The sequence below is a fragment of the Micromys minutus genome (genome assembly GCF_963924665.1).
Source record: "Micromys minutus genome assembly, chromosome: X".
NCBI classification, from domain to species: Eukaryota; Metazoa; Chordata; class Mammalia; order Rodentia; family Muridae; genus Micromys; species Micromys minutus.
This window is the reverse complement of record NC_137970.1, coordinates 47,813,730-47,841,448: the sequence shown is the minus strand read 5'-3', so window position 1 is coordinate 47,841,448 and position 27,719 is coordinate 47,813,730. Positions and strand designations below refer to the sequence as shown.

The 27,719-nt window shown below is 45.0% G+C and overlaps 1 protein-coding gene and 1 pseudogene across 2 annotated transcripts; both read left to right on the top strand.

Moving 5' to 3' along the window:
• Nucleotides 1-11,977: 11,977 nt before the first annotated feature.
• Nucleotides 11,978-12,298, top strand: LOC308414920 (U6 snRNA-associated Sm-like protein LSm8; annotated as a pseudogene). The gene has a single exon. The product of its transcript is annotated as a U6 snRNA-associated Sm-like protein LSm8 (transcript).
• An 11,391-nt stretch (nt 12,299-23,689) lies between these two features.
• On the top strand, nt 23,690-26,901 carry CXCR3 (C-X-C motif chemokine receptor 3; the record flags this gene model as incomplete). The annotated part of the gene is made up of 3 exons (XM_080910087.1): nt 23,690-23,771; nt 24,657-24,814; nt 25,810-26,901. The coding sequence occupies 3 exons, from the start codon at nt 23,690-23,692 to the stop codon at nt 26,899-26,901; spliced, it is 1,332 nt and encodes a 443-aa protein (XP_080766213.1).
• Between the last annotated feature and the right edge of the window lie 818 nt (nt 26,902-27,719).

Here is a 27,719-nt window from a genome sequence, read left to right as displayed (position 1 = left end):
GAACTATCTGGACCCGGAGCAATTGTGAACAGTGCAATATGGATCCTAGCAATCAAATTTTGGTCCTCTAGAAAAGCAGCAAGTCCTCTTAACCACCGAGTTATCTTCTGGGCCCCAGAATTTTTCTTAATAGCCAAAAAGATGGAAGCAGCCTAAATGCCCACTGAAGAATAAATAGATAAACAAAGGTGAAAATATTTCTGGGGATATAGCTCCGGGGTAAATCTATTGCCCCTAGCACACCCTGAAAAAGCAAGCACATAAAAAAGTGCATATTCACACAAGAGACCATTATTAAGCTTTAAATGAAAGGAAAATTTGCTATGTACAACATAAATGAGACTAAAGAACATGATGCCAAGTGAAATAAACCAGATGAAAATGGGCAATTGTCACATGTGAGAAGTACCCGGAGGCCTGGGACTGAAGATCAATGGTAGAACACCAGCCTTCAATGTTGGCAGCGCTAAGTATGATCTTCAGCCCTACGGAGAAAGAATACCCAGAGCAGTAAAATTCATAGGCAGAAATGTGAAAGACTGTGACAGTGTTCTGTTTTTGGAACAGGATATATCCAAGGGTTGGCCTGTGACTCACTATACAAGTGAGGATGTCCTTGAACTTCGTTCTGGTCTTCCTTGCACCTCCCAAGTGCTGGCCTTACAGGCATGCAGCATCATGCCTGATTTATATGGTTACGGATCAAGCCCGGGATTTACACATGCTACACAAGCATGCTCCCAACTGAACCATATCCTCACCTCCTGTTTTTATATGTTTGTTTTTGAAATAGAGGTTCATGTGGCTCTGGTTTAGAGAGAACTCATTATGTAATCAAGGCTGATCCTTCCTCAGTTACAAGCATATACCACTACCATGCCCCATACCTGGGGTGGTGGTGGTTTGGTTTGGTTTTTGAGACAGTCTCTCATTCTGTAGCAAAGGCTGGTGTGGAAGCCTCTGTGTAATACAGATTGTTCTCAAATTCATGCTCCTGCTCCAACCTCCTTCCTCGGTGTTGGGATTACAAGCATTAGTCATCATACCCCGTGTCAAGAATTAGTATTTAATGAATGCGGAATTTCAGTTTCACAAGGTGTGAGTGCTCTGACAGTGGATAGTGATTACAGCTTAGCAGCAGTGTGAATGTACTCACCACCGCGGAGCCTCTGATTCTTTGTCCTACTTCACAACGGTAGCCACGAATGAGGGGTAAAATTTGATAGTGTAGTCTTCCCGATATTTTAAATTATCTCCAAAGGATCAGGAGTTTTAAAGTTTGGAGAAAGCAGCTCTGAACCTGTCATGGCTGGCATTTTGTCTAGGCTCCACCCCACAGTTACCTGGCAACAGCCAGGTAAGCCTGACTCACTATAAAGGGGGCTGCTTGCCCCCTCCTCACTCTCTTCCTGTTGCTCCCCTCTCTTCTTCTCTGGCTTCTGGTCCTTACCATTTCCTCCCCCCCACCATGTGTTCATGGCCGGCCTCTACCCGCCCCCCACCTTTCTCTGTCTCTACTACTCTCTCAACTCCCCTCCCAATTCCCCGAATAAACTCTTTTCTATACTATATCATCATGTTGCTGGTCCCTCTGGGAGAAGGGATGCTCAGCATGGGCCCACAGAGGCACCCCCCTTTCCACACACCATACCTTGCCTCCAACAAACACATTCCTTCTTCTCTTTCTTTTTATAAAGCACAACAGTCATCCCATGTCATGTCCAAGATATACTAAACTGGTTTAATTTGGGACTTGGATGTAAGTGCAATATTCTTTTGTTTTGTTTTTATTTTTGTTGTTTGTTGGTTTGTTTTTGAGGCAGTGCTTCTCTGCATAGCCTGGCTGTCATGGATCTCACTCTGTAGACCAGGCCAGCCTCACACTCAGAGATTTGCCTGCCCCTTCCTCCATAATGTGGGATTAGAGACATATGCCACCACTGCCTGGCTGCTCAGCACAATGTTCTACATAGACAGAATACATTGATATCACAAAGTGTGTCTATGAGTTCAAGAAGTCTTTACTATATTAGGTTTTATATCATGCATATTTTCTGACAATCAAAAATTAAGAAATAAAAGAGGGCTGGAGAGTTGGCTCTGGTTAAGAGCACTGGCTGCTTTTCCAGAGGCCCAGGGTTCAATTCCCAGCACACATGTGGCAGCTCATACTTCTTGTAACTCTGGTCCCAGGGGATCCAACACCCTCTTCCACTTCTGCAGACACCAAGCATGCATGTGGTACACACACACACACACACACACACATATATTTATATGTGTGTGTGTATATGTGTGTGTGTATATGTATATGTATATATATATATATATATATATATATATATATATATATATATATATATAATATAGGTGAAATACTCATGCACATAAAATAAGAAAAATTAAAAAGGGAATAGAAAAGTCTGCCTGCCTTACCTTCCTAGGCAGCTGAGATACTAAGGGAGCCAGTGGCCAGGAAATATCATTTGAAATATAAAAATGAAAATTCCAAAAATAATTCAGAAGTTTTTATACTGTCCTTTTATCCTTGAAATACCAGGGATTAATTTTAAAATCTTTAAAATTGTGTCCTCTTCAGAGTAGTGCCATAAAAATCTCCTGCCACCCACTTTCCTGAGCACATCTCCACAGGTAAATCCACGCAGTGCTCAGCCAATTACTCAGGCAGTAACCACATGGTTAGCAGCCCAACTGTCAGGCTACCAAGTTGCTGGCCTTTCTTGTTATTACTGCTGCTGTTAATTCTCTGTAGCTCCGGCTGACCTTGAACTCACCATGCAGCTAGGCTGAGCACAGGCTCACAGAAGTCATCCTGCCTGAAGCTCTTGAATAACAGATTTGACCTGCACAAGGCCAGACTGGGCACGGGCTCCCAAGCACAGAGCAGTGCTGGGAGTTTGGATATGCCAAAAAGATAGTCTAAAGTCCCTTCTTAAATTAGTGGTAAATTACAATAAGCTCATTTAAGAGAAACTATATTCACCTTTTATTACGGTACATTAAGATAATTGTTCTATTTGCTAGTTATTGTGCTTAATCTCTCTAATTTATAAATTGAACCTTATCACAGGTATATATGTGTAGGAAAATATGGTACACGTGGGGCTGAGTGGTTTCTGAAGTTCCAGGCACCCATAGGGTCTTAGTATAAATCCTACACGGATAGGGAAAGTTGTCTCTACTCCTTTGGAGTCATTGTCTCTACTCCTTTGGAGTCAACAACCTCAAGAAAGTTAAGTGAGTCCTTTGTGAGGACCTAGGACACTTAGCTTAAACCCGAAGTGGACAGTAAATGCTTTATAATTAGCCCATCCTAAAAGCCACCTTCTCTGGCAGAAAGCTATTGAAGAGCCTCTGCAGCCCCTCACGTCTTGCCTCAGTAGCTGTGACTGGCCTTTCTGGGTTCTCCTGGAGCAAAACAACAAAAACAGCTGACCCCTGAGCAAAGCAAAGGGGCTTTGTTTTCCTTAAACCAAAACAGGGGAGACCTGGGTTTGGTGGCACATGCCTGCTATCCCAGTGTTTGGGAAGTAGAGACCTGAGGAGCTGTGGAAGTGCAGTGGGAGGGCATGATTAGTTTGTAGTAATTGTATGTAATCCCAGCAGTACTTAGGAGGCTAAGGCAGATCATGCGTTTGAAGCCAACCTGCTCCAAAACAAGAAAAAAAAAGGGGGGGGGGAACCCAAGGGCTGAAAAAAAAAGGCTCAGCAGTTAAGAATGCTTGCTTGGCAAACATGATGGCTTCACCATGAGCTCTTTATGTGAGTTCTTGGGAGTGAAAGCAGTGCTGTGGAGGGAGAACAGGAGCATCACTGGGGCTTACTGGCCATTAGCCTAGCTCTTAAAGATGGAGGGCACCCTACAACCTCCTCTGTGCCCCACCCCCCAGTATATTCAGGCATGTATGCCTGCTTATAACACATACACACACACACACAGAGAGAGAGGGGGGGGGGGGAGGGAGGGAGGGAGGGAGTTAATAATGTATCTCAGTTGATAGAGTACCTAGCATTCAGTTTGATCCCTAACTAGTAAGTACCACATTGAACTAGGTGTGATGGCACATGCCTGTAATTCCAGCATTCAGGAAGATCAGAGGTTCCAGGTCAACCTTGACTTCCATTGTGGATTTGAGGCTTGAGCTATATAAGACCCTGTCTCAAAAAAGCCAAAGGCTAGGCATGATGGTGCATACCTTTAATACCAGTATCTGAGAGGCAGAGGTAGGGAGAACTCTATGTACTCAAGGGCAGCCTGGTCTACAAATCTAGTTCCAGATGAGCCAAGACTACAAAGTTAATCTCAAAAACAAACAAATAAAAATCAAAAATAAAAATGCCAAAAGGAGAATTTCTGTGAGTTTGGGGCCACCCTCAACTACAGAATGAGACTATCTTTAAAATAAAATAAAATAAAATAAAATAAAATAAAATAAAAAGAAACAAGATACCAGCCTGGCTGGTAGAGCAGTTAGCCGGCACATAGAAGTTCCTGTATTCTGTTCCCAGCATTCTCTCTTTGTCTCTTTCTCTTTTTCCCAGGAACTCCTGTCAGCTCTTGGCACATCTTCTGGCCCTGTGGTCTACAGTTGGTCACTGATCTTATGGAACATCAATGGCTCCAGACCCTAAAGAATTAAATTTTCTCCAATTCAGGGAGCAAATAAAGTCCTGGGTAAATGTATATTGTTGACATGGGCACAGCCATGTCAGTGACCAACAACTCAGATCCATGAGTGTATCAAACCCTTCCCCTAGTGGTGCTCATAGAGATAGCAAAGCCTTTCTGTGGTCTGTGGTGGATAAGGATAAAGGAACAAAGGGATAGAGGGCACACGTTTCAGTTTGTCAAGCACAAAAGCTTTGGACAAGTACGAGAGATTTGGGCAACAAATAAAATCTAGGCATAAATAACTGTGTTGGTGCTTTGGGGGAGATTTTAAGAAATTCTGCAAGTGTGGTGATAGCATTTCAGATTCATTAGTTCCTGAGAGGCCTACCCTTGCTTTCCAGGGAAAGGGGTGATGAATTTGGTTACTGGAAATAAACTTACAAAGGGATAAATCCTGAGGTGTGGATACACAGCCGAGGGATACAAGCATCTTCTCACTTTTGCTTTCAGCTTAACTGCTTTTGAAAGGTTATATTTGGTAAAAATTGAGCAACAGGCGGGTGGTGGAGTCCAGGCCTGCAAGCTCAGTGCGGGGAAGGTACTAAGCAACCTCTGGACCAAGGAGATGGTTATCCCTAGCTTGCAATCTCAGCACCATGACAGTGACAGTGGGCAGGAGAAGAGAAGATGGCCAATAGTGAAGAGGCATGTAGCCAAAGGGAAAAATCTCACTGGTTTTAAATATTAACCAGTTTTTTTTTTAACCCAGTGGCTCTGTTTCTGATGTGTAAGACTGGTCAGAGGAGAAGCCTGCTGGGCTTATGCTGTTTTCGGTGACTTGGCCACACTCTTTAACACCTGTTTATACTACTGATCCCTCACTTTTCTGGGGGAGACATTTTTCTAGCTATTCAGAGTCCCAGTGGGCTCCATCCAACAACTGGGGGAAAGTTCTAGCCCTGTAATTTAGATAAGACTTAATATGTCCCACACAGGTGTGACAGCAGCTCCTACAATGTAAGCAAATGTAACTGGGAAATGTAGTTAGGACCTGCCTCCTGAGTGCTTGGATAATAAAGTGAATGTGACCCAGTTATGTCAGGACGTCCTAGAAAAGTGGAAGGCTTATGACCAGATTGGTTTCTCCTACTAATATTGCAAAAAAAAAAAAAAAAAAAAAAAAAAACCGATCCTTGATGAGCTCCACAGCTTCAGTCTCTTTAACCTGTTAAAATATCCCACTGTTTTTGTTGGGTACAGTAGCTGTCATGGCCTTCCTTCGTATCATCATTACAGTCTGGTGTTACATTTACAGGAAATAAGTGTGAAGATCCGTGCTGAACGTCTAAGAAACAAGAAAGGTGGAGACATGGAGGCAGCCATGTCAAGGACTGAAGCCTCAGACTCACAGGAACACAGCAAAGCCTCCCTTATCCCCTCAAGTGTGAATGTTGATAGTGGGAGTGTGGAAAATGTCCTCCGTATTTTTTTTCCTCCCAAATGTTTACAGCTTGAAGCTTCTCTAGACTGTGCCTGCTGAGATTAGCTAAGTACGCCTCCTGCTCAGCTGTGCCTCCTTGTTCCGTGTATATAATAAACATGCTGAGTTTCTGGGGTACCGTGGCTTCTCCTCACTACTGGATCCCAGCTTTACTGTTCTGTGTTCCTGCAATTTCTTCAGTTCCTCGCCAGCCACAGTTAAGGTTCCAGGACCCAAGCTGTGCAAGGACAGGACACTACAGGAAACCCAGTGATTGGAATAAGAGCAGTTTAAGCTCAGAACAGAGCAGTTCTGGAGAGAGTTTCAGTGCTACCAGTAACCCAAGGAGCTTCCATCCCCCTTAGAGGTCCCCACTTGGCAAAACTGAGCTTTGACTAAGAAAAGAAGTCTGGGGTAAGGCAGAAGGAAGCAAACCCAGTGAGTTAATATGAGAAGGGTGAGTACACACTTTGGATTTAAGTATGGAAGGGAAGAATGGCAGGAAATGGGGGGGTGGAGCTTAAGACAATGTAATGCATCTGGAAAACATGGGAGAGTCACACTTAGGTGTCATTACAATGATGCTGTCTTTCTAACTTGTATTTTTTAAGAAATAAACTTTGCAAGGTTTAAAGATAAAGCAAAGCCACCATGTTTTGCTTATGTAAACAAAATTGTAAGGTGGTTTGTGGGGTACATCACTTAGACTTAGGCATAAGAGATGGGTGCTAAGGTGACAAAGCAAAGTCACAAATTTTTGATCCTAGGTAAATGTCTTAGTTTTTTGGTTTCTTTTCTTTTTTTCTTTTTTTTCTTTCTTTTTTTTTTTTTTTTTGTTTTTTGTTTTTTGTTTTTTCGCTGTTGTAAAACACCATGACTAAAATCATCTATGGAAGGAAAAGCTTTATTTCACCTTAAAGCTTGCATTCCATGCTCCAGGGAAGTCGGGGCGGGGGGATGCAACTGAGATTGAGGCCACAGAAGAGTGCTGCTTATTAGCTTGCTCTTTACTGATTTGCTCTTTTTTCATTTCAGACCTGCATAAGAGTGATTACTGAAATTCCAAAGAACTTACAGTTCTTTGGAAGTCAGTTGTGTTGGATGGTGTTTTGTTAAGGCAAACACAGGAAAGAATGTTTCATTGAAGTGGACACAGGTGAAAGACTAAGGCAGACTTGTGAGGGAACATTTAGCTGAAGCAGACACAGGAGAGAGGATGTTCTGTTAAAGGAAGCAAGTGAAAGGACTCATGTTGAAGGATTCTTTGCTAACAACAAGCATGTATTGGTCTACCTTACATGGTGTAGTTGAGCCCCATTTGTTGGGACTCACCAAAAAAAAAAAAAAAAAAAAACTTCTGGTGATGTGTTACAATTTCTTGCTGCTTCCTCATACTCAGGCTGATTGGTAGAGTGATGTCAGCTTAGACAAGACATTTACTGAGACAAGACCCATAGAGGACACGTGATGTTTGGAGGGAGTATAAAAGGTCTCAAATATTCGGTGATCTTCGCTTCTCTATGAGAGGCATAGCCTGGAACTTCTGGCAGCCCTCCTGGTCTCTCCTGCTGACTTGTGCCAAAGCTGAGGCCTGGCTGTCTCTGCTATGTAGTGCCATCGCTGCTGATTCATGTCTGCTATACCAACTGGACTGCTGACACATCTGTGAAGTGGTTACAAGTGGGTTAAGCTGCTGTTGCTTACCTGTGAACTAAACTGCCAATTTCCAGACAACACTGATGGGGGTTGTTCTAAAGATCCATTTCTAAACAGGTCCACTTCCCCATATCCTTTCTTTCCCACTACCTCTGGTGGGTGGTGGGCTACAGAGGAGATTAAAGTGTTTAAGAACCATTGTTAAAAAATAGATTTTAAAATATTAAAGTTATAGATTACTAGTAACCATGAAACAGAGTCAACATTGGGCTGTCTTGAAGTCTCTTCTCCCCAGAAATTAATTCATTACTTTTCAATTTACTCTCAGGAAAATCTTTAGGACAAGGGCAGAAAACAGACGCATTCTTTGCCAAAATATCACAAGAATGATCTCTAGCTCCGTTGCAATTATTGTTTCTCATTGAAGCCTTTTGAACTAGGCTTCCATAGTCGCCATGTTTTTCTTCACTACTGTCTTTCAAACTCCAACTATGATGGTTCATTAAGCTATGTTTACAGCATTCAACTACTTTTCTAGTACAAAGTCCCCATACTACCTGAACCCCCAAAAAACAAAAAGCAAAACATAGATTTTTCACAGCAACAACCCACTCCGGGTACCAGCTTCCATATTAGCTAGCTTTTTTTTTTTTACTATTACTATGAAAAAAAAAAACATAGCCAACACAAATTATAAAAGAAAACATTTAATTGGGTTCATATTTTCAGAAGATTAGAGTCCATGATGGTGGAGTAAAGTCATAGCAGCAGGAACCGCTGAGAGCTCACATCTTTATCTGCAAGCAGGAGATAGAAAGAACATGCTGGGAAGGGTGAGTGTTTTGAAACCTCAAAGCCCACCCCAAGTGACACATGTCCTTTGACAAGACAATATCTCCTAATCCTTCCCAAGAAATTCTACTAACTAAGGACTAAGTATTCTGACATATGAGCCTACTACATCTGGAATCAAGTAGAGCTGAAATACACTTCTCATTTGTTGTTTTTAACATCCTCATTTAAGATGTTTAGGAAAGTGTACATTCTCTCCATAAGTAAGCCTGGCTGTGAGCAGGGAAGGGAGACTAGACTCCAGGACACCAGGCTTCTTTCCCTATTTTTCTATCTTACCTTGGGGCCGGAAGAGGCACTGTCTCCCAGGAAGATTTCTCACGGCACTGGTAACTCTCCCAGCTAAGTAGATATGCATTTCCTGGATTTTGTGTTATCTGTTCTACAAATTGTAATGCTGCTGCAGGCAAGCTGGGGAGAAGCTAAGAATGGCTTCTGTCCTCCGGGTGTGGCTTACGAAAGAGCCCTTTTCCCTCTACTGTTCCTGTCAGCTCAGACAGCAAGCTTATGCTGGTTGCTGCACGTACAGCTGAGCACCTTCTCTTGTTAGCAGCCATAGCCTCTGGGTCTTTGACTTCATTATTTGCTCACTGAGAAAGTCAAGAGGGTTAATTATTGATATCAACACTATGAACTTTGTTACTACTCTTAAAGATAATCTGCATTAACGGCTGTTGTAAAATTGCCAATCCTAGACCGCTAGTGTATAGCAGTTTTCTGCTCTCCATGTACATGACAATTTCCTGGAGAGCTCTTGAGATCCACCAAACCCTGCCGACCCAAGGCTGGATGACCCAGAAGCATAGTGTAGTCATTACTCCCAATCAGGCATAATTGCCTCTCCATGTCTTTGTATGTGGTGGTCTCGGTCCTTGACGCACAAAAAGAATTAGCAGAGCTTAGTCAATACCCAGCCCCCTCTCTCCCGTTTTGCAGCCAGCCTAATAATTGTAGGATTCATTTGAATCTTCACATTGTTCATTCCTAAACTCTACTCTATCCTCAGCCCCATTATTCTCTATAAGCCCACTCCCTAAGTTACAATTTCTCAAAATATAAGCTGTAGTGAGCATAGAGGATTCGTGTAAAACAGAGCAGTCAGCAACAGGTAGGCTTTTATAGGCTCCCTAACAGGTGTGGCCCTAACCTCCAGAAACCATGAATTATACTTTATTTGAAAAAAATGGGGTTTTGGGGCTGGAGAGATGGCTCAGTGATTAAGAGTACTGACTACTCTATCAGAGGTTCAATTCCCAGCAACCAAAACCATATCATAACCTCTGTAATACCAGTTACAGGGAATCCAACACCTTCTTCTAGGCTCCCTGGGCACTAGGATTGCATGCAGGGCACAGACATATATGCAGACAAAATACCCATATACATAAAATAATAAAATAAATTATCTTTGCTCTTTTTAAATTTATCTTTTTATTCACTTTACATCCCAATCACAGCCCCCCCTCCTCCTTATCCCCCTCATCACACATTCCCTGTCCCATTCCACACTCTTCTGCTCCTCTGAAAAAGTAAGCCTCCCTCTAGGTATCACCTCCACCACAGTATATCAAGTCCCTGCAGGGCTAGGCACACCCTATCCCACTGAAGCCAGACATGTTGGTCCAGTTAGAGGAAAGGGATCTGCAGGCAGGCAGGCAGGAAGGCATCAGATTCTGGGACAGCCCCTGCTCCAGTTGTTGAGGGACCATAAAATAATTTTTAAGAAATAAAAGACATGTTTACAGAAGTTATTGAAGATTTGAAATGACAGAACCCTCCTGAATTTTCTGGATGGGACCTAAATGCTATTGGGATTGGGGTGGGGCGTTATGGTGTAGATGAAGGCAGAAACTGAAAGGAGGCAGCTGAAAGACAAAGAAGCAAAGAATGGACGCTCCACTGGGACTCCAGTGACAGATCTTAGTTTTGGAGCTCAATAGGGATTCTAAGATGGATTGTTCTTTGGGGTAAGAAGTTTCTTAAAAGACCTATTAACAGCACAGGGAGACAGATTTACTGTGGGGAAATTCATGCCTATAAGGCAAGCTGAAAGTCCCTTCTTAAAGGTTTCAGAGAAATGGTAAGGTTTTACAGCATGAGCCTGCAGGCAGGTTGTCCCTAGTTTCTAGGCAGCAGGTGGGGGATTCCAAGGAAGGAATATGTGACTCCGAAGATATGTCACCATTGGTAGGCCTCTGACGATCCCAGGAAATCTGGCAACCTCGGATCTATCTGCTTTCTTGGGGGAGTGAGAAGGATGTCTGCTGTTATCCTGGAATCCAGGCACCTATGGAATCTGTAGACTCACAGATAGGCTATCTGTAGCAGAAGGGATCTGAGATTCAGCTATGAGGATGGAAATGGAGAAGGCTGCAAATGGATGTGAATGGAGCAACATCTGCTCTGAGATTTGAATACTCAGGAGACAGTGTACCCCTGCCAACACCTACGTTTTAGACTTCAGGCCTCCAGAGCCACGAGAGAACATTTTCATTGTGTTATGCTGTCTTGTTCACTAATAATTTGTTCTGACAAATAGGAACCTTAGGAACCTAATACAGTGAACAAAGGGGCTTAGTTGGTCCCTAGAACATATCTTATGTCAAGTGCAATTCTAACCAACACTGTGAAGCAAGGTTCCAGCTCTGCATGCTGCAGGCACACGGGATTCCCATGCAGGACACTTGCTGGCATGTTTCTAGCTATAGCACATAGCATCCTAGTCACCCATCTTCAAACTCAATCAACACAAACTCATTGAGCCCATTGTGGAGCCTCATACATGTAATCTCAGCACTTGGAAGGCTGATGCAGGAGGATTACAATTTCAAAGCCTGTCTGAAATACACAGTAAATTCTAGGCTACCCTTGAATACAGAAAGCAACAAAATGTCTCTGGAAATGGCACTCAGTTGGTAAAGGGCTTGCTTTGCAAGCATTAAGAGCTGATCTCCTTCCCCAGAACCTATATGAAAAATTGTCAAGTATGGTGGTATGCACTTGTAACTTGAGCACCCGGGAAGCATCCTTAGGGCTCACTGGCCAGCAAACCTAGTTTACTAAGGTGAATTCCAGGCCAGTGACAGGCCTTGTCTCAAAAGAAAAGGTGGACAGTGCCTGAGTAATGACAGCCAAAGTTGACCTCTGGCTATTATGTACATGCGCACATGGACATACACACAAAAGGTGACAAAAGGATATTCATTGAACGTATAAATAAAAAATAAATATTTACCAAATAAGCACTTAACAGTCGAGGCACAGAAATTATAAGAATATAAAATCTCCAAATCATGGGTCAAGAATAGCCCAGGCGGGATTCCTCTCAGATTCCCGGAACCTCTGGACCTAGCAGCATGAAGTCTGCCTTGGAGAACTACATCAACTGAACTGTTGCAGTTATTACTTCTGATGACAGAATGATCGTGGGAACATTGAAAGGTTTTTACCAGACCATTAACTTGATTCTGGATGAAAGCCATGAGCGAGTGTTCAGCTCTTCACAAGGAATAGAACAAGTGGTATTGGGGTTATACATTGTGAGAGGTGATAATGTAGCAGTCATCGGGGAAATAGATGAAGAGACAGATTCTGCACTCGACTTGGGGAACATCTGAGAAGAACCTCTGAACTCCGTTAGTACACTGAAAACTCAGTGTGTAGTGAGATGTCTGTAAATCCTATACAGAAACGTCTTATTCTGAGAATGATGTTTAGATTTTTTTTATGAGTGTGTAATTGTGGATTTTGACTTCATGTTGGTATACTGTAATATGTAATTTAAATATTTCTACGTTTTCATTGGGAAACATTGCCTAAATTAATAAATGTGGTTGCTTGGTTTATCTACCAAATGACACAAAAATCTAAGGGTAATTTTGAAAACTTACAAAATGTCATTACTTTTGGTAATTTAATATTTATGGGAAATTGACTGTAAAGAGAACTTAGGCTATTATTGTAACGTATACATGCAACTAATAGTAATAAAAGACATAAACATTTAAAAAAAAGAATAGCCCAGGCACATCGTGTAATCTTATCTCAAAAATTAAAAATAAATAAAACCTCTAAATCATGGGTAGCAGGACATGTACTTAACATGACTCTGTGTCTCATCCTCAGCTTCACACACACACACACACACACACACACACGCAAACTATAATTTCATGAACATATATGCTAGTGTACCAATTAGCCAATGAAGAAGCATTAATGAGTATAAAAATCAAGCAGCTCACAACCTTTTGCCTTCAAGAGGCAGAGGCAGGTGGATCTCTCTGAGTTGGAGGCTAGCCTAATCTACAGAGTGAGTTCCAGGGCAGCTAGGGCTACACAGAAAAAAATCTATCTCAGAAAAAAAAGAGCACAGAGGAGTCAGGTCCTGGTTAGGTTAGTTAACAGGGGCTGCTGTTAGGCCACAGCAAATACAGCTTAGTTCTTGGTCCTAGGAAGGTGCAGTTAGGAAAGGCATGATCTCTTCAAGTTGTAGGAACTGTCTTCTTAAAGAGTGGCCACTGTCTTACAGGGGGTAGACTTAAGATCATTGGACATCTTTGTCTTTCTTCAGAATGTTACCACATTGAATTAATCTCTTTTCTCAGATTTTCACTTGGTTTTCTAACAAGCAGAAGCTACATTTGTGGTGCACATCTGTAATGCCATCCCTCCAGATGCTGAATGTCTTTGGGTTTCTATTGCTTCAACAAAACACCATGACCTAAAAGCAAGCTGGGGAGGAAAGGGTTTATTCAGCTTACACTTCCATATCTCTGTTCATCATCAAAGGAAGTCAGGACAGGAACCCAAGCAGGGCAGGAAGGAACCTAGAGGCAGAAGCTGATGAATAGGCCATGAGAAAATGCCTTAGAGCTGGATCTCATGAAGGCATTTTCTCAACTGAGGTTCTTTTCTCTGTGATAACTCCAGCTTGTGTCAAGTTGACACACAAAACAGGCCAGTACACTGAAGCAAGAAAACCGCAGCAAGTTCCAAGCCAACCTGGGCTACTTAGTGAGTTCAAGGCGCACCCAGGCTACAGAGAAACCAAAACAAAGTCTAAATTAACCGAGTAAGTGCAAACAGCAGGTAGTTATGCAAGCTATGAGGAATATAATGCAGGCTACAGGGACAGAGAGGGACGGGGCATTTCAGTGTGGGTGGATCCGACAAGGGCAGCTGTTTCACCAGGTGATTTACTTTTGCAGGTATTGGAAAGAACCACACAACTACTAACATAGGGACTGAATGCCAAGCCTGACACACACACCCATAGAAAAAAAAGGTTCATTAACTTTAGCTTGCCATATGTATTCTGTTTGGCTTATTACTGGTGTCACTAATGTCAGAGCCGGACCCCCTGCAGCCCCAACAAGCTAGGCTGGGCCATGCATTTTCGATAGGTCAATTAAACAAACAAAACAAAAAGCTGAAAAAAATCAATCCAATGTAGCAACACTGGAAAAAGGGCAAATGAAGAGGTTCGGTGACCCTAAGTCTATCTTTCCTGGTCTTGACATGGAGATGAGGCTTGCAGAGGCCAAAGGTATGAATAACTAAGCAGCCCTGGCGAAGGTGCACTCCTGCCATCCGCATGCTCTTGGCTCCCTTGGTCTCTCCTGCAAGGTAGTCTGACAAGTTGTCAGAACCGTGGGAAATCTCTGCCTTCAGGACAATAAGCTCCTCTTCCTTTGACTGGCTCCAGGCTTCAGTCCTTTCCTTCTCCCAGTATAAGATTCCTAGAGAAATTACAATTTCTGATAGTCATAGGAAGAGGTACAAATGTCTCTAAAGAGTATCTTCACTTCCGCAAGGATGATAGAATTCACAGAGCCTAACTTGGACTTTTTATTTTTGTTTGCTGATACCCAGAAGAATCAATGAATGAGAAAGTTCAAAGGCCAGGGGTGGGGGGCAGAAAATCAGATGGCAAACGTGCTTCTGGTCAAGAGACCTACTCCACAGTGCTGCATGAGGTACTGAAACTGTCTGCTTCCTCCCCTGGGTTTCTTCATTTTTCTTAGCTGGCCTGCCCTGTCACATTTGGTCCTCAGACAGAGCCACAGAATCCACCTAAGGCAACTATTTATGCCTTTGAGGCTCTGAACTGTATCTCTGAGTTCTGAGTGGCAAGTGGGCCTGGAACAGAGAGCATCCAAGCTGGAGACAGGTTTCCAATGACATGAAGTCCAGTGTGAGTAGAACAGAAGGTGAGAGAACAAATCTGGCAGGCAGCATAGTAAAAACAAACAGAAATGGGGTTTGGTGAGCCGGACAGTGGTGATACACACCTTTAATCCCAGCACCCAGGAGGCAGAGGCAAGCAGATCTCTGTGAGTTCGAGGCCAGCCTGGTCTACTGAGCAAGCTCTGGGACAGCCATGGATATGTAGGGGAAAAAAAAAACCTGTCTTGAAAACAAAAAGAAAAGAAAAAACAGAGTTTGGTGTGAAAATGCTTTGTCAAATGTCAAATAAGATACATAATGAGGCTAAACATTGATTTTTTTTTAACTTTTATTTATTTTTTTAAATTGGAAATAGATTCTTCTCTCACACAATAAATCCAGACAATAGTTTTTCCTCCCTCCACTTCTCTCAGCTCCTCCTTACCTCCCCTCCCCCCAAGATCCACTCCTTGCTTTAAGGTGGAGGCAAGGAAATGAGAAATTCAAGGTCATCTTTGATTACATAGGGAGTTTGAAGCCACCATGGGTATAACTTTTATTTTTTCAAAGCCTACTTTTAATGATGGATCTTAAATGCTTTAACCTCCCTTTCTAGCCCACCAGAGGTGGTGGAAAAGAAAGGGTACAGAGAAAGTGAACCTGTTTAGAAATGGTTCTTTGGAGCAACTCCCATCTGCTTGTCAAAATCAGCAACTCAGTTCACAGGTCAGCATCAGCAGCTTGATCCATTTGCAAACATTTCACAGGAACACCAGCAGTGCAGTTTGGCAGAGTCAGGATAGCAGCAGCAGTGGCAGGGACAGCCAAACCGAACCGGCAGGAGGAACCAGGAGGAACCAGGAAATGTCCTCATTGTGACTCTCCCAGTGAAGCGAAGCTCGGCTAAGATGAGACGCCAACAAGTGTTACACAGCTAACTCTATGAGCAAGCCCAGCCAAGCCTTCGTCACAGTCCCCTCAGTCCTGCTGATACTCCCTCCAAACATCACACATCCTCCACGAGTCTTGCCTCACCACGTGTCTTGCCTCAGCACATGAATCTCAGCAAAACTCCACATGAGTCTGTCTCAGCTGACATCACTCTGCCAAATGGCCAGAGCTCGTGGAAGCGGCAAGAAACCACAGGAACCTCTAGAGAAGTTCCTTGATGCACTTCTCTCTATGGAATCATGGCAAATGGAGCTCAACTACAAAATATAAGGTGGACCAATATGTGTGTGTCGTTAGCAAAGACTCCTTCACCACCTGTCCTTCCATGTGCTTTCTCTAGCAGAACATTCTTTCACTTGTATTCGATTTAGAAAAACACTCCTTCACATTTGCCCCAGCAAAACACCATCCAACACAACTGACTTTCCAAAGAACCCTTAAGTTTCCACTTGACATGGGTTATGTGAGACTGTTGTGGGGGTGGAAGGAGATAAACCAAAACAAAGGAAAAACCCTCATCCTTGGGATATAGTGTGAATTTAAAATACCTTTATTATTATTTATTTATGTATACATGTGCTTGTCTATGTATGAGGAAGTCATTAGGGTATCAGAAACCCTGGAGCTGGGGTTACAGGCAGTTGTGAGCTGCCTGATGTAGGTGCTGGGAATCAAATTCGTATCCTATGCATGAACAATATGTGCTCTTAACCATTGAACCATCTTTCCAGTCCACCTAGTTCATCAATCATAAAACCACCTTACAATTTCATTTACAAAAGAAAGTGTTAATGTTGGTGTCTTTGTTGGTGGTGAGACAGGTCTCATATACCAGACTGGCCTTGAACTTGTTGTAGTAGACGACAAGCATGCTAGGAATACAAGCGCATGCCACCAGACCCAGGGCCTCCTGCACTTTATACTCTGTCCACTGTGCTACATTCCCAATCTGCAGAGTTCAGCAAGACTCCAGAAACAGACCTGACTGACTGGGATGGCAAGTGACTGAAGAAAAGAGACAGATGGACACACTGACAAAAAGCTAGGATCTTGATTTTATATTGAATTCAAATGAATCATTAAGAGCTTACCTTTTTGTAATTTTTTTATCCTGTTATAGACTACCTTATCTAAGGAAACATGCAGATTTTAACTATTAAATAATCATTTTAAAGATAATCATAATAAATATTTTATTTATTGCCAGCAAGAAAGAGAGAGGGAGGGGGAGAGAGAGAGAGAAAGAAAGAGAGAGAGAGGAAGAAAGAAAGAAAGAAAGAAAGAAAGAAAGAAAGAAAGAAAGAAAGAAAGAAAGAAAGAAAGAGAAAGAAAGCGAGGATCTGTGGTCTGGGCTCTCAGATGGAGAAACCGCAGCTGGTGCAGGGTGTTCATTATGTAGTCCACAGAGAATGGGGGTATTGTACACCACTGAACAAGGAGACAGAGTTATTGCATACAGATAAACAAGGAAGCAGGGTTTGTAGTATATAATTGGACCAAGGAGACAGGGTTAGCAAATCTCAGTACAAACAGTCTCTCTCTGTAGGCAAGCTGTCTTCAGACCATAAATGTCTAGTGGTAGGGGTAGGAACCTACTGTGGATATTTTCTGCACATCCTATGAATATCTACACATGGATGGCCCAGAGGAAGGAGTTGCCATTTCCTTCTGTATTTGAGGCCAGGGTCCTTAACATGGCAATGCCTAAGTCAACTGCACACATTCACTCAGTACCTCTCATACTTCCTACGGAAGCCTGGGGAGGGAGGGAATGTTATTATAATAAGTAAACCATTTTAAAGGATTTATTTTAATTGTATGTATATGTATGTGTGTGAGTATAGGCATATTCATGCAGGTGCCCTAGGAGGCCAGAGGAGAGTGTCAGATCCCCTGGAGCTGGATTTACAGGCGGTTGTGAAGTGCCAGATGCTGGGACTCAAACTCAGGTCCTTTGCAAGTGTGGCAAGCATTCTTAAGAGTGGATAACCCCTCCCCCAAAGAAAAACCGCACCTCCCTATCTCTACCTCCCTCCACACCAGGCCAGGTAACACAAGCTGGCCAAAACTTGAAATCCCCCTGCGTTTGTAGTGCTAAGAATACAGGTGTACATCACCACACCCAATGCCCTCCCCATCCCCTGCCTCCTTTGCCCTCACTCCCTGCTTTTCACTTTTCTTCTTCTCCTTTTTTTTAAAAATTTCTATGGTAGGGTCTCATGGATCCCAGATAGACTCAAAAACTCACTGTGTAGCTGAGGACGACCTTAATTTCTGACTCAATAGCTAGGATTACAGGGGTACAGCAAGCAGCATGTCCTGCCTTCCAACTCATCTTCCCATGCAAGCCCTTTCTTAGCTAGATCAGAAGCTATCCTGATTTATAAATTCTCTGAGCAGTTCTCACATAACATAATGTGAAACTGTTGTTCTATTCAGTAGCAAATAAGCTAAAAATTAATCTGAGCTCCACCAGGTGAATGGGGGTGGAGGGAAGGCCATTTGGAGCCATCCTCGAGAGGTTTTAATGATATAATTTCCCTTTTCTCTTCTGTCCCATCCCCCAATCAGCCAGGCTCGGTTTTGAGCTTCACCACAATGCTGGTTTCCTTGGTAACCACCTCAGATTCCCACTCCAGTGTCTCTTGTTCTTCCTATTCCATTCTCTCTCTGTGGAACTCAGGAAGATCTCTCCTGCTTCCGGAAGGGGACAGCTTGGGACACAGCTCTAGCCCCCATTGGGGATTTGTATAGAGAGCAGTGTCCCAGCACCCCATGCCAGGAAAGCTAGCTATCCATGTTCTCTGCTCTTCCCAAATTCACAGGCCTTTCAAATCCTGTTGAATTTCAAGTAAATTATTCACAAAAGCAAATGTGTTCCCTGGTCAGAGCTGAACAGGCTGGGTAGGTATGGACTTTGAAGCCAGCTCCACTTGAAATCCTGGTTCTAATATTTATTTGCAGGGGGGCTTGCAAATTAATTCCTTGGAGCTTGATTCCTGTCTTTAAAGTAAGAGTAGAATAAAACTTTGAGCTTTTCTGAAGACAGATGTGTGTGTGCGAGACACACACACACACACACACACACACACACACACACGTAAAGGCCTCAAACAGTAGCTGGCACATGGTAAATATTACATAAATGTTATTGATAGATATTATTGTTACCACCACCTGTCTGCTCACCTCTGGCATTTTGGTTTAACTAGCAACTGACCTGGGATTCTGTGAATGACAAACTCTTAGGAGCCACAGAGGAGTATCCTTTTGATTTGATACCTCCTTAAGGTTTTTTGATAGTTTTATTTCAGATTATAATATAATAACAGCATTTCCCTCTTCTCCTTTGTGTCTCAAGACCCTCCCATGTACGCCCACCATTCTTCTCTTTCAAATTCATGGCCTCTCTTTTTTTATTGTTGCCATATATGTGTATGTATGTGTACATATATTCCTAAAGACATAAGTACCACATAGTCTGCCTGTATGTCACTTGTATGTGCGTTTTCAGGGCTGACCAATTGGTATTGGATATCCGGTTGGTACACTCTGATTTCCCCCACACTTAGTATACCTTAGTTGCCAGTTCTTCATCTAGAGTTGAGGTCTCCTGGACTTTCCCTCAAGTTCCTGTTATGTCCTGTACCCAGGGACCCTGGTTAGAGAGGCCACCCATCTCTATACCCGTAAATTTGGGTATGGAAATTGAAGATGGCACTAAGGCCCCAAAGGCCTTTACAATTCCAAACCAGGGCTTTGATTTTCCAGTATGTGGTAACTCAAGGCAAAAGAAGCTCTTTCCTTGGGTGTATTCAGACCTGGTGGGAAGCTGAGCATCCACTACCACTGAGAAGCCTGGTAACTCGTCTGAGTATCTTTCAACAGACAGACAGTATATTTTCTCTTTCGACCCAGAGGGGAAAAATAAAGCACGGAGAGATGAAAATACCCAACACATGGTTGTACAGCTAGTAAATGGCCAAGCCAATAACAATTCAGCCCACTTCACAATCCAGGGGCTTACTTGCTGTGTATCACACTGCCACACAGGGACGGCAGGCTCTGGCAGAGATGGCCCTGCTGTCTATTCCTTACGCAGACGGCTTCCTGCCTGGATGGAGAAATATGAGCTCAGATGTAATAGGAGGCAGAGCTAGTGCCACAGCACCATACACAGGGTCCCCAAGACCAATACCATGCTCTGCTGAGATTGTAGGAAATTAGTTTTGATTAGTTGAGTCATTTTTCCAGCAGTTCAGAGAGTTCAAACGAGGCAGGATAGAAAGAAAGACTGGAAAGACTGAGGAGACGTGGGAAGTAAAATGAATCCCCAACCCCTGGTGAAAAAAAAAAAAGGAATCTCACATGCAGGAGTACAAACTATGGTTTTAGTAAAAACATACACCTTGTGCCAGTTAGGTGGTTATAAGCTAGGGCACGGTGAAACCACCGAATTCAGAAAGAAAAGAGGGGGTGGAGGGAGGAAGGAAGGAAGAAAGAAAGAAAGAAAGAAAGAAAGAAAGAAAGAAAGAAAGAAAGAAAGAAAAGGAGGGAGGGAGGGGAGAGGGAGGAGAAAAAAAAGTTTATTTGGGAAAAGTTCAAAATTGCCTCTAAGGGAAAGGTGTAAAAAATAGCCAAAGGCTTTTGAAGGAATCTAAAGCTTCTATGACTAACCTCTCAGGGAGAGCAAGAGTAACAAAAGGATGGAGAAAGCCTTGCTGGTCATAAAGGGGGAGTAGCTGCAGGTCAGGAGGTGTGAAGCCAGACAGCCTGGAGCTTTACAGTAGTAGTATGGGCGGTGAGAAGAGAGAGGTAGTGTGGGAGTGTTCATGTGTGTTACAGGGATGTGCTATAGGCAATCAGATGCCCTGTTTGCAGAGGCTGCAGAGGGACTCAGTGGATCCTCCTGACAACAGACACAGGATTGTGGGGATGCTGATGTGAGCCTTTGTCTGTCCACCAGGAAGTCTTCTGTTTACCCTGTCAGAGGCCAGCCTGAGCTGAGCCCAGACTGTCATTTTGAAACATTATCAGTGCCATTTTGGAGTGTTTAGGACCTAACAGTGGTATGAAGCCAGCCTGGGCTACATGGACTTTATGTCAAACCTAACACAATAACAACAGCAAACCACTTAGAACAGCACCTGAGATAAAAACAACAAACAAAAACAAATGACAGCTGTTCTTAGCGGTAGAAGCAGCCCCCCAACCCCTGCACAACTGCCAAATGCCCACTCAGTCCCTCAGCCCTAGTGTACTTGGAAAGGGTTTGAATCCCAGGATGGCTGAGAAGTGATATTATGGGCAGAAGGAAGGATCACACTGCGATATTCCTGTACCTGGGTCTCCCTGACCCTGGCTTTTCTTGTAACTTGAGTGCTCCTTCCCTTGGGAAGTTTGGGGCCAAGGGCTTCATGACCTAGGCGTGTGAAAAGCAGATGCCTGGAGATGGGACACCTCCTTTCAAGATCCTCAGGTCTTGCCTAGGCAGGCTTTCATGGCAGCCTGGGGCTGGCAACTGAGTTAGGGAGCTTTTGGAAGCTTAGCTCAGAGGCTATTGTGTGGACCTCGGGAGGGTGGATCTCGGGAGGGTGGACCTTGGGAGGCTGTGAAACAGCAGGCTAGGAGAGAGAAGGAAATGGCCCTTGTTCCTGATGAAGGGGCCCTCCTTCCTGCAAGGGACTGGGCATAAAGGTGTCTATCTCCAGCCTCTTGTTTCCCCAAACCACAGCTCAGAGGTGTGAAAGAACGAAAAACAACAGGGGGAGGGGAGGCAGAGAAGAGCCAGGTGCACATTTCACACCTTGACCACTGATGAGGCCCCAGGCAGCTTCACTCTGACTAACTTCCTCCTATGCCCTCTCTGCTGCAGAACAGGGAGGGCCCAGAGACCAGAACACTGGCTGTGAGCTTTTGGCTAGGTAGTTGCCGCTGACCTAGTCTTGGGATGGAAAAGGACCAAATTCGAAGGCCAGGTGAGGGCTTGGCTCAGCTCTGTGACACAGAAACCTTCCAAGGTATCTCAGCTGCAAACAACACCTGAAGCCCAGCACTGCAATTCTGAGGCTTGGGTTTTGGGCTGGCAGCAGAAGAAGAGGAGCAAGCTACTAACTGGGCACCCATCTTTGCCACATACTTTCCACACATATGGTGTACAATCCACAGAGCAATCCCATCCAGTGCATGCTATCTTTAGACCCAGTCTTCAGATAAGGAAACTGAAGCAGAGAGATGAAGTGCTTTCCTGGGGTCAATAGCTGGAGCCAGGGAACTGGGCTAGAACTGGCAGAGCCCCCTCTATCAATTGAGGCCAGAGACCAACCACTTTCACAGAGGACTAGCCCCATTGTCCGTGGCCACAGCCACACATGTGCCCTAAGCTACTGCTCTCTATCATGGGTTTTCATGGTGTGGAAAGTTCTAGGTAGTTCTAGGTAGCTCTGATTCTGGGGTCTGGATTTACTCACTTCTGGCCCTCAGCTGTACCTTTGCTAAGCCCTTGGCCCCCGTGCTAGATGCTTAAGCCTGTAGTTATCTAGGTTAATCTTAGAGCAACTCTGATGAGGGAACTTCCTGGTTATGGTTCTGATCTGTCCAAGACCTCGGAGGTTGGATAGGGTGGAACCGGTCACTCAAGAGCATCAAGAGACCCACCTGGTCTATCAGAGCCTAATGCTGACCTCTGGCTGCCAGGCCTCAGGAAGTAAGGCTTCTCTACATCTGACCTTCAGCCTGGCATCCGTCTGCAACCTGGGAAGGTGAGGATCATCTTCCCTAGACAAATGAAACTAAGGCCCAGGAAGGAGGCTAGGAGGTCCCTAGACCTCTACACTTCATATAGAGCACTACTACTATTTCAGCAGCCACTGGGAAGACACACACTGGATTGCTGGCTTCTGCCAACATGGAGCATTTCTAAAATGACCATCTGTTTCACTACCATTTCTTTTATGAAGCAAAAGTCCCCTTTAATGCCCAAAAAGAATGGGACGAGGAACACAATGGCAGACTATGTCCTTGAAAATGAACACGTGTATATCTAGCCTTTGCAGTTTTTTTTTCATTTGCATAAGTCACAGACAGGCTTGGGGAAACTGCTCCTTGTGGGCACTAAAGACATGTGTTTTCCAGGCTTCTGTCTTCTCTGCCCCTACAGGCAGAAAGTACCAAGTCTTATACATCCTGAGGCCTGACCTCAGGAATCCTCTCAGTGCCTCCATGCGCACAGCTCCTGACCTCCTCCAAGACCTCAGGTCCCTTTGACCTGAGCCCTGTAGGTAGTGGGTTATTTCAGAGGATTGTCTCCCCCACCACCCCAGCTATTGGAAGAGATGAGCATTAAGTGTTGGCAGGTGCAAGCCATGTCAACAAACTTGGACTGAATTGGTGGAGCAGTTTGTTTGAAAACTGAGTGCCAGCCCAATGTGGTAGCTCACAGTTGTAAGCTGTCATCTCAGTACCCGGGAGGCTAAGGCAAGAGGATCATAAATTTAAAGCTAGCCTGGGCTATATAGCAAGTTCTTGTCTCAAAAAGAAAATCACATTTAAGATAAACGAGATAGCACACAACTTGAATCCCAGCACTCAGGAGGAAGAGGCAGGTAGATCCCTGAGCTTGAGGGTAGCCTGTTGAGTTCTAGTCCAGCCTGTGTCACATTGTAAGACCCTGAAAAAAAGTTATACAGTCCTGACTTCCACTGCCTGGCACTGATGCATGCACACTATTGCTTTGAGTGATGATTTGAGTGATGTGCATAGGTAGGACCAAAGTACACACAATATTTCTGTTACTTGCCTCTTCTTCTGCCACATGGGCATGAGCTCCTCTGCATTCAGCCTCATAAAAAATATGTGGGTCTCCACCTGTGTTTAGCTGGATGAATATGTCAGTTTGTCCATTTAAAATTTAGTGGACTACCCCACCCTCTGGCCAAATGCTGTTCGCAATGGTGCATCCCTATCATTCAAGCTCTCGGGAAGCTGAGCCAAGAAGGTCACTGAGAGTTCAAATCCAGGTTGGGCTACAGAGTGAGACCATCTCAAAAGAACCGAAACACTGTGTTAAGAAGAGTGCTAACACCCTTTTCAGACCACCCACTTTGAGAAGAGTCTGTAAAAGCAAGCACCACCCTGGGACAGACCAGACCACTGCTCAGGTTGTTGAGCAGTGAACAAGCAGTGTGGTAGAGAAGCAGTTCTTGCACCTGGCAGCAGGGCTGCTGCTCTACTTCCCCATTGTGTGGCTTTAGACCTCTGCTCTTTCTCAAAGAACCTTCCCCCAGCCAGCCCAGACCCTTCCTAGGACCCAGGCTTTTTTTTTTTTTTTTTTTGCTCTATCACTCGATGGAACTCCAATATTCCTGATAGCCTGTAGTCTGTCAGCTGCACTGCTTGTCTGTACCACAGGAGCCCAGCTGCCAAACACTGAGTTGCCAAGTATTTCTCGATTCCTCAGTGTGCTCCTGAACATCTCCAACTGATCTGGGTAAGTATATGCACATTCCAGATGCCTTTGGGCTTATTATAATCCCACGATGGTTTTATAAATACATATCCATCAATAGCAGGTCTGATTCACTCATCTCAACATTAGAAAAGAAAAGATTTGCTGCTCTTGGAAACATCCTCCCTCCCCATGCAGTTTTGATAGCAGTGTCCAGCCCACAGCCCACTCTACCACAGTCCCAGACTTGCTGGGGAGGAGGTACCATCAGGTGGTATCCTCCTGCAGTCACTGACATCAGATCGTACTTCCTGCCTGCTCCCAGACTTGTTTAGTTATTTATGAATAGTATTGAGTAGGACAAGAACTACAAACTTGATAACAGTCCCCAGTTCCTGGCTAGTCCCTTCCAAGTGTATTCACTTGGCTGCAGGAGTGGCAGAAAAGGCCTCTGTGAAGGTCTGGTGTAGATTACCCTTTGGAAGAGGCTGTGCTGAGCCGTGAAATCTTCACTTCCTCTGTTCACGGCAAGCTCCCAACCACAAGTGCCAAAGGCAGAGAAGCAGGTAGCACGAGACCTGACCCCAGCAGCCAGAGCCAGAGCACCAGCCAAGCCATGTACCTTGAGGTAAGTTCTTCTGCCCAACTCAGCTCTGTTACAGTGGCCAAGTGGCCGAGCTCTGATATCTGGGATGAGTCTGGACTGGCCCACAGCCAAGAGGCAGCAGAAGGCTGAATAAGCAGCAAGGAATGCACAGGTTCTGATAAGAGCATCGGTGAATTGGGAAACCCAAGCTGGCCACTAACCACAGGCATGTCTCTTGCCTCTGTGGCTTGGATGCCTCATCTAAAAATGTCAAGCTGTAGAAACTCAACTTGGGTGATCTCTAGCTCTCAGGTAGTTTGGGGTATGGTGTACAGGTGAAGAAGATTCCTGTTACCCAGATGAAGTGGCATGCCTTCATTGTCCTAGCTACTTGGGAGGCAGAGGCAGAAAACTCATCTGAGCCCAAGAGTATGAAATCAGCCTGGCCATCTTGGGAAGACCAACTAGGGCTTGGGTGGGAATCTCAGTGGGTACCTAAGTGGTTGCACAAGCCTCTGGGTAGGGGAAGAGAGGCATGTATGGTGTGTGTAGGGGTGCACAGTGGTTTGTAGAAAATCTTTATGTGAGACCAGGAAGTCTGGGTCACCAGATAAGGGCTGAGGAGGGAAAAGGAGGGCCAGAGACTAGAGGATGTAAGGAAGCACCCGGGGAGGCCGGTGGTTGATCCAGAGGTGGCCAGAGCATTGAGGCTGACAATCCACTCCAAGTGAAGACGAAAGGAAAGACCCTGGAAGGAAGTTCCTCCTCCTGCAGAGGATCCCTGCCCTGGGTGATAATCCAGTGCCTGGGAGGGTAGAGGGGTTTCCTGCCTTTGAAAAGAGAAGTCACCCTCCCAGTCTGAGTAGATGGGGTTAAGGAGGAGGGGGCCTGGGAGAAAGAAAGTGACAGCTCAGGGTCTGGCCCAGAATGAGCTTTTGCTAACACCAGAATAAGTCACAGGGCACAAAGGGACAAAACAATTGCCAGGCCTTTACAGAGAATGGCCTCCCTTTCCTCTTTCCCCCTTCCTTGGGCAGGTTAGTGAACGTCAAGTGATAGATGCCTCGGACTTCGCCTTTATTCTGGAAAACAGCACATCTCCCTACGATTATGGGGAAAACGAGAGCGATTTCTCTGACTCCCCGCCCTGCCCACAGGACTTCAGCCTGAACTTTGACAGAAACTTCCTGCCAGTCCTCTACAGCCTCCTCTTTTTGCTGGGGCTGCTAGGCAATGGGGCGGTGGCTGCTGTGCTACTGAGCCAGCGCACCGCCCTGAGTAGCACAGACACCTTCCTGCTCCACCTGGCTGTGGCCGATGTGCTGCTGGTACTAACGCTCCCACTGTGGGCAGTGGATGCTGCTGTCCAGTGGGTTTTTGGCTCTGGCCTCTGCAAAGTGGCAGGTGCCCTGTTCAACATCAACTACTATGCAGGGGCCTTCCTGCTGGCCTGTATAAGCTTCGACCGATATCTGAGCATTGTGCATGCCACCCAGATCTACCGCAGGGACCCCCGGGTACGTGTAGTCCTCACCTGTATAGTTGTATGGGGTCTCTGTGTGCTCTTTGCCCTCCCAGATTTCATCTTCTTGTCAGCCAACTATGATCAGCGTCTCGGTGCCACCCACTGCCAGTACAACTTCCCAAAGGTGGGTCGCACAGCTCTGCGTTTACTGCAGCTAGTGGCTGGTTTCCTGCTGCCCCTTCTAGTCATGGCCTACTGCTATGCCCATATCCTGGCTGTGCTGCTGGTCTCCAGAGGCCAGAGGCGCTTTCGAGCTATGCGGCTAGTGGTAGTGGTGGTGGTGGCTTTTGCTGTCTGCTGGACCCCCTATCACCTGGTGGTGTTAGTGGATATCCTCATGGACCTGGGAGTTTTGGCCCGCAACTGTGGTCAAGAAAGCCGCGTGGATGTGGCCAAGTCAGTCACCTCAGGCCTGGGCTACATGCACTGCTGCCTCAATCCACTGCTCTATGCCTTTGTGGGAGTGAAGTTCAAAGAACAAATGTGGGTGTTGCTCATGCGCCTGTGCCGCTCTGACCAGAGAGGGCCCCAGCGGCAGCCTTCATCTTCACGAAGAGAATCATCCTGGTCTGAGACAACCGAGGCCTCCTACTTGGGCTTGTAATTCTGGAATGGAACTGTAGCCTGCGCAACCCAAGTCCTAACACACTCCAGGTTCTCCTCCTCCTTGTAGTTTGGCTAGCTCTGATTTCCCCATAACTTTGTTGCCGGGACTTACTGGCAGTTCAGCATAGCCAGTTCTCCTGAGGAAGCACTCTTAACTCCAAGGCCAGCACCATTACTGTGCCTTAGCTGCCAAGCCCTAGCCTACTGTTTTAGAACTAGCTGCCTGGAGCCCCACCACCCTTCTAAATTTGCAAGCAGAACTCAGCCATCCCGGGAGAAGACTAAGAGACAAAGAGCATAGTGGGCCAGGCCTTGCTCAGCACTGAATGTGTTTATGATCTCCAGTATCTCAGCATTTGCCCAATGTTATGCCTAGAAACCCTGCTTAAACTTTCAATAAACAAGGTCATGAGGACCAGGGTGTATTCAGTCATTCTTTGGACCAGATCTGGCTGGGCTCTGGCTTATATTTTCTGCCTCATCCTACCTGGCTTAGAGTCTATCTCTCTGCCCCCCTGGGTTCTACTGTGCCCTCTGCTGCACCCCTGTTGCCTAGCGAAGCTGCTAGACAGTCACAGGCTTGGGTGGAGGCAGTGAATAGTTAAGCACCTGGTTGTCTAGGTACACTTTGGGGCCACTAGACATTAATAGGCCATAAATTCTGGATCCCAGCAGCTCAGGCCAGCAGGAAATGTGTGGTACAAATGAACAAATACTAAGCAATCTATACCACAGAGCAAGAGAGCAGCACACACTGAGTCCTGGGCCCAGCAGGATGGCACGATCTATCTGAAATGGCTTGCTGGAGACTTAAGG